Source organism: Salvelinus namaycush, chromosome 21, assembly GCF_016432855.1.
Source record: "Salvelinus namaycush isolate Seneca chromosome 21, SaNama_1.0, whole genome shotgun sequence".
Taxonomy (NCBI): domain Eukaryota; kingdom Metazoa; phylum Chordata; class Actinopteri; order Salmoniformes; family Salmonidae; genus Salvelinus; species Salvelinus namaycush.
The window spans coordinates 51,803,871-51,818,801 of record NC_052327.1 but is presented as its reverse complement, the minus strand read 5'-3'; the positions used below and the strand labels follow the sequence as shown (position 1 = coordinate 51,818,801).

Genomic DNA, 14,931 nt, shown 5'->3' with positions numbered 1-14,931 from the left:
TGTGCGGTCTTCACTCTCAGTCTCAAAGGTCATAGGAAGACACCGTGCAACAGGGTCCACATATGCTTGTGGTGGGGCCTGTAACGTTAGATGAGTTGCAGTATGTGACACTGACACCCCCTCATAGACCTCTCTTTGGTATGTCCCTGTTGACCCCATACAGACATTAGTTGAACCCAAGATGTCTTCAAGATGATGATGTGGTGCACTGCATGGGCTTGGGGATGGATCACTCCCAAGCGGCATCAGGGAAATTACACTGCTGTTCCTTCTTTAAGTGTGCTAACAGAGGGATCCCAACCTACCAAGACAGAGTTACAGGACCCATCTTGCTCAGCTGGATGGGAAACATATATATGTGTGTGTGCCGAGAGAGGAAATGGTTTGGATTCATTCGAAGTGGGACCTTTGAGTCCCTCTATCATGTGAGGAGTTGCAGAGTACACCGTGTGATCCCTCTCTGATGGTGTCACATCATTGATGAGAGTGGAAGGTCCATCTTCTATGCACTCTGGCACACTCTGTCTGATGGTGATGGGGTTCTCAGTTGGTTGTTCTATAGCATGATGCTCCAGGGAAGGTTCCTCCACTTCCACGTCCGCATCTGTGTCCTTTACTAGTTCATCCTCAAACCAGTTTGGATGCTCCAGCTGATAGGCATGGAAAGCCTCCACCGCGTCCTGCAATGCTTTCCCTGAGGGACAGTGAAAATACTCGTCCTCGGTGATACCTTCAATGCGATTCACTCGTCCTGGCTCATGTTTCTCTTTATCCAGGAGCCTGAAGAAGAGCTCCTCAAAATGCTTCATTAGTTTGTATCTGTAAAGGGGAACAGGAATGAGCCATGGCAGGTATCCCTCCCTCCCTCCCTCCCTCCCTCCCTATGACAGTACCTCACTATGATGTTAAACGGAGACGGAACATCCTCCTCGGAACAAACATCCTCAAAGTAGGCCACCATGTAGTTCTGGAACGTTCCAGATCTCACAAAGCTGGGCACCAGGAGGCTGAGCGCAGGGCTGAGCATGTCCCCCATGGGGGAACGTACATCCTCTCTCAGGATCACCCGGGTTTCGGCACCATCACACATTGCTCTCCATTTGGCCCTTACCCCCCGCGAACACAAGATTAGGATCTTGTCTGAGGATTTAACAATCTGTTCCCTCTGCCAGTCCAGCCACTGGACACTGCCCACAATGCCCAGCCGGGCAGAGTCCAGCAGGTCCAGCACCACCTAAATGAGTCAATTAATTAACTTTATTTGACAAATTGAAAGTACATATAGGGCTGGTTTCCCGGACACAGATTAAGCCTACAGTATTTAATTATGCTATTTCAATGGAGATTCATTATTGAGTAGGATTTAAAATCCAGGACTAGGCTAGAACCATCCCATAGAGATGCCCTAGCAACAATACATACATAAAAAAAATCATAGAGGATTAAAAACACAATAATGTCAACAGACAATAGTCAAAATGTCCATTGTGGTCCTCGTTCTCACCTCTATGCCGCACTTAGCCATGAGGAAAGCACAGAGCTTCAGGACTATCTCCATGTACAGAGGATGGTCCAGAGAGTAGATGATGAGGACTTTTCTCCTTCTCTCTTGTACTTGGACTCTCTCCAGTTCACCTCTGGGAGTGGTCAGGAGCTGGCTTCCTGGATCTAGGAAGGAGAAGAAGAAGTGGAATAGAGTGATACTACGTAAGTGTGCAGAAATATGAACAATATTTTACCAGTTGAGGCATGTAGTTTACTATTTTGTTTTTATTTAGTGAAAGGTTAATCTATTAACCAACAAACCTGTATGGGATGTTTTTTGCAGCAAATAAGTCAGGAAACCACCAGCCATGATCAGCCCCAGTAATGCTTTTATCATCAATGATCGGCTGTAAGTGGGAGGCCTTTGATAGTCTGGGGAAAAAAACAATACAATAAATTTATCAGACAAAGATAAAAGTGAAAATCAATGAGATGACCTTTGGACAAAATAAGTAATTTAGATGCCAAAGACATTTTACTCACAGGAGCAGTAGTTACACTTTGTCTGGTGATGGAAACAGTTGCTCTTGCATCGTATGAAAAATGGCTGAATCTTTTGAGGGAAAAAAAGTATGTTTGTGGTTTTAGGTCAGTCAGTGAAATAGAAAACAAATTGTTGCTATAGGAAATTAAACTTACCACAATTAGCATTTCACATGGAGGCAGCTGCCATACATCCAGTTCAAAAGTCACATTCAATGATGTTCTATTCTCCTGAAACGTGAATTGAAGAGAAGAAATCATAACACAGTAATAAGTTCCAGTAACACAGTAATCAATTACCATTGTTTCATCATTGAGTGTTGTTGACCACAGATACCTACCCTCGTGACATGCTGTGAGTGTTGTTGACCACAGATACCTACCCTCGTGACATGCTGTGAGTGTTGTTGACCACAGATACCTACCCTCGTGACATGCTGTGAGTGTTGTTGACCACAGATACCTACCCTCGTGACATGCTGTGAGTGTTGTTGACCACAGATACCTACCCTCGTGACATGCTGTGAGTGTTGAGTGTTCTTGATGGATATCTGGTATTCCTCAGAGAACTCAGCTGTATTAAAACCCACTGTGATGATCAGTCTCTCTCCTCCATCCACTGCCACAGTCCAGGACAACTGGGGATACCAAAGACTGCCTGGAATGATGCAACATACTCAGTGTTGTTGTAGATATATACAAGCCCTTGATTACTTTCTGTATGAACTATTACCTGACTGTAATTGTGAGCCTTACCGTTTTCCAAACACACCTTGGCTGCTTTTATGCTTGGATCCTTGCATCCTGATCATGATAACATACAGATATACATTTTAATACACATTCAGAAGTTTAACCTAATCACTTTTCCAATCGAATTCCATGTCTGCATCACCTGGGACTGTAACGATTTTGTCAAGACTGTAATTCCCCAGGTCTGGTTTTGGTAAGTTGTAGATCGAAACAGAATAGTTGTATCCCGGGTCCACCACAACTCTGTCCAAGGAAAAGGTCCACTAAAAGAAAGTCAAGTAAATAGATATCAGTCTAACAAAGCAGAAGGTTCTTTTCATATCTGACTATTAATTTCAACCTTTCAGGAAACCTCCATCACTTAGATTCACATCCAGTATCATTGTTTTACCGGCATCCAGTTAGTCATCATGTTGTGGATTTTGTTATGGAAGATGTATCGGACACATATGCTTTGATTACTGTCCCTTTCAGTGACGTGCACCTCGGTACCAAGGATGTTGTCTACACCTCCTGTTGATTAGATCGAGGAAGAAGAAGATGATGACATTATCGTTGGAGCGGTTAGAGGACAGGGTCTGCCACAACGCAGTGCAGCGCACCAGGATCTGATTAGGGATGAAATGCCTTGCTCAACGGCACAACTGCAGAACAAGCATCTAGTTTTCCTTGCTTATCAAATAATAAGAACTGCTGTGTACATTACCATTGATCTGAAGGCTCCAGCTCAGAGAGATCACGGGCAGCAGATCACCACTCTCCCCTCTCCTCACAAACACATGCTGCTGTGAACCTGAGTGCCACACTGGACCGTTAGGCGCCTGGTGTCTGGGTTTAATCCAGCCCTCATCTGAACAGTTATCTGGCAGATTCAATAGATGGTATGACAATGAATGATCTGTATTAACAGTGTTTGTCATCATTGAACATATTGAAATGTATTGAACAAAATACTGTACATGTTAACAATATATATGTTCAACTGCACGTCATGATTTACCATTTCACTATGCCATTTCTATAATACAGAGATCCCCTTGGGTTTTTCCAACTTTGTACCCTGTCTTTACAACAATCAAGACGAGTTATTTCCCCCATAGTCAGATGACACTTACTAATTTGAACGCTGCATTGAAGATCCTGAAAAACAAAAATAAAAAAAGATATACTATGCAATAGGCTATTACAACAAATACAATGAAGTGAGCGGAAGATAATGGATCCTAGGCGGTCTTGTCAGGCGGTCCGATTGAGAAGCATAAAGAGTCAGATCAGGTGCAAAATTGTGGTATTTATTTCCAGGTGCAGAAGGTGAGCTGGATACGTGGATATTTAAAAAACATTGACGAATACTGGCATATAAACGTAGAATTGCTAAATAACAAACAGCCTAATACTCCCCTGAATAGAGTACCACAGTACGAGTCATAATACCCATAAAACCTAGAGATCAAAGAAGGAAATGGTTCCAATTGTTTTCCACCATTCATTTTAGAAACGCTTAAAATAAGGGCTGTGTTTCGTGTAGGCTTATCCTGGCGTGACGCTTTGATAACCGTGTAAATCTCTCTAGGACAAGGGGACTTTTATCAATATATTCACCTGTATTTACCCCACAAAAATGAAATGCTAATTATCTGCTAATGTGGCTATCATAAAGAACTACAAATACCATGATGATCTGGAGGAGACTGCCGAATTGAGGCAAAATTAGGAATCTCTGGATTAACTATCTAATGTTAGCTAAATTTAGTAATGAATAAATTGGCTACTTCTTTAAATTGACAATTCTATTAATTGTTTTGTGCAAGTTTTAAATTGACACAATACCTGTTAGCAAAGGTGTCAGCTAGAGATGACATGCAGGAGCTTGCAGCGATTTGATGATGTCTACTTTGATGCTAGTTAGCATTTTCGGAGCTGAATATATTGATAAGAGTCACCTTGTCCGAGAGATTTACATGGTTATCAAAACGTCACGTCACGGTAAACCTATACAAAAAAACAGCCCTTATTTTGTGTTTCTAAAATCCCCCATGGGAAATATTGATGGTGGAAAAAAGATTGGAACCATTTCTCTGTTTGACCACTAGGTTTTATGGGTATTATGACACCTCCACTGTGGAGCTCTATAAGCAACCTGAACAGATGAAAAACCTAACCCTTAAAACTGGTATAATCCAAAATGCACCTAAACAGGTATTTCTTCGATGACATTATCTTATTATATAATCAATACTCTCAATGTATTCGCCTATACATTTCAACATCTCAGAACATAATAACATCACATAAACATTAAATTAATAAAGATCAGGAAAAAACCCTCAGTGGCTATGAAAATAGAACATCCAAATTCCTGAGCGCCTGCTGGATAAATATGTGACGTGACTGGTGTGCGCTCTCCTTATCAGTCCATAGGCGTGTACTCACCACAATTCGCTTCTGAGTACAGATCAATTTAAAAATGAATTAGTAATTTAACTTCCTTCTCGCGTGTGATATTTTATATAGAAACTTGGGACATGTCTACTATTAGCAGGCATACGCTTGAAACATGAACAAACAAAAAACATTTGCAAAGTGTGTTTGCCTGTATTGCGCCAAATTAGTCAAATACAATGGAGTGGAATGTGTCACGTGACGGGCGCTCTCCAGTGGGCATAGTCACAGTGTGTTTTGATCATTTGCGATCCATTTTTACAGTTAATTACAGTAAAGAACAACTGTGGTTAAAACATACCGGTTGTGAGCAGTTCAGGGGTGGCCATTCCAGAATCGTGAGAGTTGACGTCAGAGTCAGTCCAAAGATGATCAACCAAACGCAGTACAGGTCCATTCTCCTCGAGAAATGTTCTGCACGTCCCTGACAACGCAGGATAACATGTATTGGAGATGTGTTGTGATGGTACAATGTGAAGCCTTCAATTCTGAGAATGAAATACAGGTAGTTTACAGGAGGACATGTGCAGGCTTGAACAAGGAAATGCTTTGAGGTAAATATACTGTCTCTCGTGAATTTGTACTGATAAACATCATAATTTGCAGGAAATGACAAATTAGGTTGTTTTCTTATCAAACATCAACCACTAGAGTGAAGATGTCTTTGCCCTGTCTAGTCAGTATCCTGTACCAAGTATTCTAGATTGGTTTTGGTATATTTGGATCATATGGATATTAGCCAATCTATGCCTTTCTGACTGTATATAGTCCAATTTCTACACAATAGAAAAATAAAATGTTTGGATTTTGAAACCTCTTAGTATTCATAAAAATACATCCATTAACTCATATATAAAAATGAACGTGTTGATCACTGTATATTTAACTGTAGTCTAGTCCTACTACTCCTAATCCAGAGAACACACCATTACTCATCAACGCCAAGTGGGAATGTGTTGGAATGTTCTCTCAGCCGAATCCCCAAAGGATCTGTATACATTCTCAACCTCAATCACAGGCTCAACACTGTGATCTACAAACACGTTGCCGGCTTATCTACACTGAACCCCAAATATCCCAGCGTCAGTTGTTTCATTATCGGGCTTAAATCCTAAAGATTGACCTGTGACCAGGGATTGTGTGTGTTCAGTCCTGGCTCTTCTTACAGCTGTTTCTGTACTGTTCACTGACAGCGAGCTAAGAGTTCTGTCCCAAATGGCATCCTATTCCCTACATAGTGCACAACTTTTTACCAGCGCCCATAGTGAACTCTGTAGGGAAGAAGGTGCTATTTGGGATGTAGACAAAGCTCTAGTCAGATCAACTTACATAACACTATGGCAGATTGACTAGCCTGGTCCTAGATCTGTTTGTGCTGAGTTGCCAACTCCTATGTCTGCTATGGCCGAATAAGTTAGCAAGACGGCACAAACAGATCTGGGACCAGGCTAAAGATTGACACCTGCCCTCTAGCTGCTATTTGGTACCATTACATAGATCAGGGCTGGGCAACCCTGTCCCTGAAGTGCCGCAGGTCCTGCAGGATTCTGTTCCAACTAGGCACCACACCTGACCAACTGAGCTAATTGATCAGTTCAGCGATTGCCTAAATTCAACACACCCGGTCTTTCAGGTCAGTTAAAATAAAAAAGATGAAGTGTCTGCGACGCTCCAGAACCAGGGTTGCCTACCTCTGACAGAAGAGGGTGTACTAGTGCGTGAGCACTGAGCATTGTATCAAATCAAATGGACACTCCAATCTAGTTTAGACAGACACCATCATGATATTTGTTTATTTTTGATCCAAAATCGTTAATGTAAAAATAGATGTGACAGTAGTGTTTTGTTACAGCCAGAAAGGAACAGTGGCGGTGGTGATCTTTATAACAGTGTTTGGTGTGAAGCTCTATGTACTGGTATTTCACATAAGGATTACCTGTGTTGAAAGACATAGAGCCACTTTAATTGTATTCTATTACACTGCATCTCTGTTTACAGTATGATACAAGCCAATCATCCCTGTGTGAAGCACTCATGACCCTGAGCAATGATTTCTAGCTAGACCTTGTGCCTAAGAATCTATCTTGCTAGAGAAACTGGCATCAGCTGATGGTTCCATGTTTATGGTCTTACAGAAGGTGGTCTTAGATATCAGACTGTTCTGCCGGGTTTGTTAGAATTATTTATTTTTCAGAAGTAGTTTCATAGTACTGTGTGTGTGTGTGTGTGTGTGTGTGTGTGTGTGTGTGTGTGTGTGTGTGTGTGTGTGTGTGTGTGTGTGTGTGTGTATGTGTCTGTCTGTGCAACGTGCGTAACTGCGTGTGTAACTGAATGTATGCTCACGTGTGTGAACTGTTTACAGCTTTTATATGTACATCATCTGGGAACGGATGTGTACTAGGTTGGGGAACAAAGAGTGATGCATTCTATTAAATGTTAAATGTCAGGACTAGGAGAGGCGTTGCAGGGGGTCTATTTTAGTGAGCCATTCACATGAGGCTTTCAATCCATAAATCTATCATCTCAAATCATAAAATACTTTTTCCTCTCCTCTGTCCTCTGACACTCCTCTCACTCTCTCTGATTGTCCTCACCTTGAAGGTAAGTTTGATACAATAATCAAGTGATAAAATGACGCAAAATTAAATGGGTATTGTGTAAAGTTATGTAAGTAAATCAGATTTACATTAAAAAGGGTCACTTAACGGTAAAACTTCTGACATTGCAAGATACAGTAGAAGGAAGAACGGAGCCCAGCCGTAGCTCCTGCATAGTAACGTTGAGACAGCAGTGCATTTGGCTGGGTGTGTTTCAGGCTCTCTCTACACTGTATAAATGTGCTGAGGCCGGTGGAGCAGCCTTTGTTTTAATGCCGGGGATTAGTGAAGATTGCATATCATTGTGACCAGCTGTGACACGGATACTACTGCTGCTGTTCGTATTTACGTCATGGAATCTGTGTTATGCCACTACTTTTGCTGTATGTGTGTCTTAGTCAGAGCAATCGTCCGATTGTGTGTGACTTATTTTGTCCCTCTCTGGGCCAACACCATGAATGACTGACTGATTTTATTTTTACCTTTATTTAACTAGGCAAGTCAGTTAAGAACAAATTCTTATTTACAATGACGGCCTACTGGGGAACAGTGGGTTAACTGCCTTGTTCAGGGGCAGAACAACTGATTTTTACCTTGTCAGCTTTCGGTTACTGGCCCAACGCTCTAACCACTAGGCTACCTGTCGCCCCAAAGAGAAAAACATGTAACCTGAAGCTTATACACACCCCAATTGCCAAAAGTCTGATGGCAGGTTACATTACAACCACTTCACAGCTTGAATCCTCTTTAGTGGTCAAGAGTCTGGGGTCAAAGGCCATTCTTCCTCTACTAGTTTACCTTGACTTGAGCACACTGTCAGTCATTGACAGGCTTAGCATCATAGGCTGCATATTTTGCATTTAGGTTTCATTATACTGTCATCCTCTGGTATAGAACCTGTAATTCTCATGTCTCATTCTATCTACACTCTTAGAAAAAGTGGTCCTATCTAGAACCCTAAAACGTTTCTTCAGCTGTCCCCATAGGATAACTCCTTGAAGAACCCTTTTTGGTTCCAGGTAGAACCCTTTTGGGTTCGATGTAGAACCCTTTCCACAGAGGGTTCTACATGAAACCCAAAAGGGTTCTTTCTACCTGTAACCAAAATGGTTATACCTGGAACCAAAAAGGGTTCTGATATGGGGACAGCCAAATAACCCTTTTTAAACAGTTTTCTCTAAGAGTGTAGGGTAAGGAAAAATAACAGATAATGTTTTTTTCATCCAAGATTTTTTCACTGTCAGCCATGTATTGTAAGGTTCTCTCTGCTATATTTCAACACAATCCGCCATGTGTAACAGAGAAGTTAAAAGGAGAGTCACATTAAATCTGTTTCCTACCAGAGACAGAAAGAAAGAGAAGAAAGAGAGAGATGGGAAAACAGCTAGATCATCCTCAGTGTCCTGCCAAAACCTCTTTCCTGTCAGGTCTTCTATCGACAGGCCTTCTATTGCCAGTCCTTTGACTGGCATAACCAAGGCCACAGCTGCTACTTGGCAACTATCTGGGCCAAAGGAAAGCACGGGAGAAATGTGGTAGACAAATATAGCCAGACAGGAGCTCTCATACAACCTTAGCCCTTGATAACAAAGGGAAGTATTATCCCATGGTGTAAGCACGTTGACATTTTGTCCCCATCAGTCCTATGGGACAACCCGGCCTAACTGTAATCATTAAATGATCTGTGGGAGATTACTGTATCAGCATAAATGTTCCATAAAGCTTGTAACGTATGTTTGAATCGGTTCCTCAGGTAACCTGACCAACAGCAGCCATGTCTGAAGGGTGAGTAGACGACTTTAACCTCTCTTGATCCAAAACTTGGTCAAAATGTATGTTATGTACAGTCAATTAATTGCTCTTGTCTTATTGTTGTTTTACCAATGGTGGAAAAAGACCGGTGAGTACTTTGTTCTTTATCCACATCTAAAGCAGTTGCTTATATACAGAGGTCAGTGGTGTATATATTGTCTATAGTGAAAATGTTTTGTCTCTTTCAGAAAAAGCCAAAGTATTCGGCAACACGCCGGCTGCTCCTAAAGGTAGGTTTCACTCTCAGGCCTCGCTGTGTTGATGACGGTAGTAGGTCGATGACAGAATCCACAGAAACAAGGAGGCCTTAGTTATCTGCATATACCCCTACAATATGGATACACATTGAATCCTGAGTCTCTCCAGGTCTTCAGTAATGGACCTGCCCTTTGAATCCCTAGGTTGTCCCTTTATTTCGACTGCCTGGCTGCTTATTGGTCCTTTGAGCCGGATATGGACAACCGCTATTTGGGGTCAACCGCTAATTTAGAACGGGAACAACCACTATTGGGGACAACCACTAATTTAGAATGGGAACAAATTCTCAGTTACCCTTACACACACTTAGAAAACAGTGGGAAGGGTTCTACCTGGGTTCTACCTGCAACCAAAAAGGAACAGCCAAAGTACTATTTAAGGTTCTAGATAGAACCTTTTTCCTGAGAGTGCAGCTATAACTTTTATTGAGAATGAATTCTAATACATGATAAACAGTGTTAACTTCAATTGAAAAGAGATGTTTACCTGTATACCAAATGCCACATTAAAAGCGATTAACTGTTGGTGTAAAACACAAATCTGTGTCATTCTGTGAGAAGGAAAATTGGCAGGGGTTAACTGCTGGTGTTGTCTTTCCTCAGACCAAACTGCTGAAAAAGGCAGGGATAATGCTGGTGGCTGAGGTTGCGGACAAGAAACGTGAAAGAGAGAGCGCTCTGAATGAGAGAGCCCCACCCCTCAAACTGTCTGGCCTGTCTGTGCAGGAGCTACAGGTAGGCCTTCATATATCTATAATACTTCATTTATCTCTAATACTTAATATATCTATAATACACCATATATACTATAAAATATATTCCAGTATATCCATGCATATTAGGAGGTGGTTATAGAGGCAGAGAATCCTTCATAAAAATATTTTACTCAACAAATCTGCTAATATAAAATTGATAGAGTTCTCTATACACTATAAATTCTTTCTTTTGCAATTGATTGGCTAAATATTTTAAATAATCTGTAATTTCAATAATATCGTTATCTGTAATGTGTTGTTGGTTGTCTTTTCTACATGATATCATATTCGTGCAGGACCTTTGTAAAGACCTACACAAAAAGATTGATATCGTAGATGAGGCACGATATGACATGGAAATCAAAGTGGGGAAAAATGATTTAGAGGTATGCTAAGTTCTCTGTTATTGTGTTTGATATATTCACCCAACCATAAACCTGTCCACAATGATGACTCATCTTCTAGAATGTATCTTACAGTAATTACATTATTCCATTCCTAGCTATATTAAATAAAAAACAGTGAGAGTGTACACCCTTGTCTTGTGCCTCCATGCGAAGGAAAGTATTCCTAATAATTAACAGCAATAGCAATTGACTGATAGGACACATGCTAGATAAGATAAGATTGTACTTTATTAATCCCTTTTAAGGGAGATCTGATCTGATTGCACCAGCCATACACAACACCAATAAATACACAACAAAAATAACAGACACTAAAAAGCAGAACATCATCAACGCTGTCCACAGATTAAGTCGCTGACCCAGAAGATCGATGAGATTAAGGGGTCGAAGAAGCCTACTCTGAAGAGGGTGAAAAAGTCTGCCGCCGACGCCTTGTCGGGAGCCGTGGCCGACACTGGCAAAATGAAGGCTGACTTCACATCCGGCCTCAAGAAAGTCAAGAAGGAAGAGGAGAAGGTTTGTTTGTTTTTAGACAACAATGAGGTCTATGGTTGTCCCAAATGGCACCCTAATCCCTATATAGTGCTCACTGGTCAAAAGTAGTGCACTATATAGGGAATAGGGGTCAAAAGTAGTGCACTATATATGGAATAGCGTGCCATTTGGGATGCAGTCTTAATCTTCCAAGGGTCCATGAAAAACAGAAATCTGATAGTATTTTTTTAATCAAACCTAATGATATGATATCTGGTCTCCTCAGAAAGAAGAGGTGACTGACTGGCGTAAGAATGTGGATGCCATGTCTGGCATGGAGGGCAGAAAGAAGCTGTTTGATGCTGGAAAATAAGCAGGTATTGATTATGATTAGCAACATTAGCTAAATTACACTTTAGAACGTGTGTCAAACTAATTCCCCGGAAGGCCGAGTGTCTGCGGGTTTTCACTCCTCCCTTGTACTTGACTGAATTAAGGTCACTAATTAGTAAATATCTCCCCTTACCTGGTTGCCTAGGTCTTAATTGAAAGGAAAAACTTGCAGACACTAGGTCCTCCATGGAATGAGTTTCACACCACTGCTTTAGGACAATGGAAAGAGTCTTTTGCATTTATGATATATTGTCAAGGAGTGCTAATCTCAATTCTAATATTATTGCAGGGTCATGTTGTACCACCATTAAGAGAGAAGTATGCCAAGACTGTAAGAACCCACAAAGAAGAGAGAGAGGAGGTCAGTTCTAGATGAAATGTGAATTTCATGTTGTGATATGAAATGAATTTTATAAAGAATCATGTCAACCATGTCAACCATGTCAATTTTACGTGTGTGTCCCCTGTTTAATGTGATATGAGAGTTTGCTAGTTCACAGGGAATATTGTTGATATTATATATTGTAGATATGTTATAGATAGTTGTGTTATAAATTATGTGTTGATAGAATCAGTTATTTATGATGTATTGGTAGTATCCCTTATGTAAAAACCACATGATTTCAAGTGGAAAATCACATGATTGCACATGTAAAAGTTTATTGTGAAACAATGTGGTTTTGGAACACTTCACATGTGAGGATATTTCACATTAAATTTCACTTGGATTTTCACGATATCAAATTATATTTCACATGTGAACCAATGTGGTTTTGGAACACTTCACATGTGATTATATTTCACATGAAGTTTCATGTGGATTCAAATGTTCACTTGTGTATATTTTTCACATGAGATTTCACAGGTGATGATGCCCTGCATACAATAATTTGTCACAAAATAGTTGCAGTGTTTTCAACTTACGTATTTGACACACATGATTATATTGTGCATGTTTATTTCAGTGGAGGGGAGGACGGCTCATAATAATGTCTGGAACGGAGCCAATGGAATGGCATCAAACACATGGAAACCATGTGTTTGATGTTGTTACCTTTCCACCTATTCTGCTCCAGCCATTAACACATGCCCATCCTCCCCAAGTATGGTGCCACCGACCTCCTGTATGTTTATTTATACAGTAATTACTATTCAACATGTCCTCACCTTCCTGCCATGCCACCATGTCTGTGTCAATGACTGATTTCACTTGTATTCCTACACTTTGGACTTCAAAGTGAATCTTAGCTTTGTATAATACACTCAAGAAAATCTATTATATTTATCATAGTGATTCATCAACATCAGACAATTATACAGAAAACCCTCAAATTGCTGAAATAAGTAAACTAAATCAATGATGAGAGAATAGTCAGATTAAATGATAACTGAAATAGTAAAAGAGGGCCATCTGCACTGCTAAGTGCAGAGATGTATTATAGGTGCTGAATGTGTAGGGGATTTCTGAGAATGGTACAGACTTTGTGGCGCAGCAGAAAGGTCAGCGTACCCCAATTCCCAGTTGGGGTCATATTGAAAAGTCTACTAAGTGATCATGTAAAATGTAATCATTTTTCTATTGATGAAAGGTTTTTGCACTATTTTAGCTGAACAGCGTACCATTTACCTTAAACCCCCCCTACCATTTCATTACTTCTCTATCAAAAAAAAATGTGAAAGGTGCAGTTTCACATGTGAAACCATATATATTACATTTAGAGTTCATAATTTAACACCAGCTTTTCACATGTGAGGAGAATAACATTTTGTGAAATTTGCAGATTCACATGTGAAATTTGCAGTTCCATATATGAAACACTTTCACATGTGAAAATGAAAATCAGCATTTTAACATGTGAAAAACTTTCACATGTGGAATTGCATTTTCACATGTGAAAATCGAATTTGTCACAGTCTTCATCATTGACTTCTATTTTAGGATAATATGATGATTTCACTTGCCCGAGGTCATTCATTATCCACCTACAAAACATTCTCAGTCCACTCCTTATAAGTGTATGTGGAATAAGTACTAACTAAGTGCACGGTAATGTGGTTCACTAGCCTGGTCCCATTCTGTATAGCAGAATGTATAGCCAACTCTTCTATTGTTGTCATGACATATGATGCAGGCTGCAGTGCATTAAACCTCTATCTTACTTTACATTGGTCTTTCCCAACCCTGGTCCTCCAGTACCCCCAACAGTACACATGTTTGTTGGGACCCTGGTCCTCCAGTACCCCCAACAGTACACATGTTTATAGGGACCCTGGACAAGCACCCCTGATTCAACTGATCCTCAAGCCCTCAATGAGTTGAATGAGGAGTGCTTGTCCAGGGTCACAATACAAATGTGTACTGTTGGGGGTATTGGAGGACTAGCATATGTGGAATTGCAAGTTCACATGTAAGAAACATTCACACGTGAAAATTGAATTTGCAGTTTTACATGTGAAAAACGTTCAAATGTTGTCACAGGTGAAGTGTCATGGCATCACATGTTGAAATTTGCATCCTCATGTTGTCATATTTATTTCACTTGAGATCATCTTTTCACATGTGTAGTTTCATGTTATCACATTTACTTCACATGTGAAATTCATGTGTTTTTCCGTAAGGGATTGTAGTTCTGTAGGTGGATGGATAACTGTCAATATCATCTGAATAGATATTTCAGGTCAGAGCCAGGAATGTGATGATATTAACTGTACAGTATCTGAAAAGTTGTACATTTTCAGTTGATTTAGCAAAATAAAAAAAGATGATCGCTATTGAGAGAGTGAAGCCAGGTTATTTTGATGTACAGACTTGGTGTAGCCTACATTAAATTTGACTGAATGTACAGAATTGGTGTACACACTGCTACATTTGACTGAATGGTTTAAAAGTTATTTATTTATTTGATATGAATGTAAATGCCACTCCACTATTTAATAAATAGAGCTTGATAGTTTTGCAGTCTGGTGTCTCACAGACTGATATCCTGTCGAGGAGAGACTGATTGCATCACTT

The 14,931-nt window shown here is 40.3% G+C and overlaps 1 protein-coding gene across 1 annotated transcript; it reads left to right on the top strand.

Annotated features, from left to right (window-relative positions):
* The first annotated feature begins 5,511 nt into the window (after positions 1-5,511).
* On the top strand, positions 5,512-14,690 carry LOC120066781 (troponin I, slow skeletal muscle-like). The gene is made up of 8 exons (XM_039018250.1): positions 5,512-5,777; positions 9,574-9,605; positions 9,717-9,720; positions 9,821-9,862; positions 10,493-10,624; positions 11,397-11,567; positions 11,812-11,902; positions 12,208-14,690. The coding sequence occupies exons 2-7, from the start codon at positions 9,595-9,597 to the stop codon at positions 11,896-11,898; spliced, it is 447 nt and encodes a 148-aa protein (XP_038874178.1). The 5' UTR covers positions 5,512-5,777; positions 9,574-9,594; the 3' UTR covers positions 11,899-11,902; positions 12,208-14,690.
* The last annotated feature ends 241 nt before the right edge of the window (positions 14,691-14,931 follow it).

Bases quoted from the DNA above. Each gene is read 5' to 3' on its own strand.
- LOC120066781 (XM_039018250.1), top strand. The intron at 9,863-10,492 runs GTAGGTTTCACT...GTCTTTCCTCAG, and splicing joins CACGCCGGCTGCTCCTAAAG to ACCAAACTGCTGAAAAAGGC. The intron at 10,625-11,396 runs GTAGGCCTTCAT...CGCTGTCCACAG, and splicing joins TGTCTGTGCAGGAGCTACAG to ATTAAGTCGCTGACCCAGAA.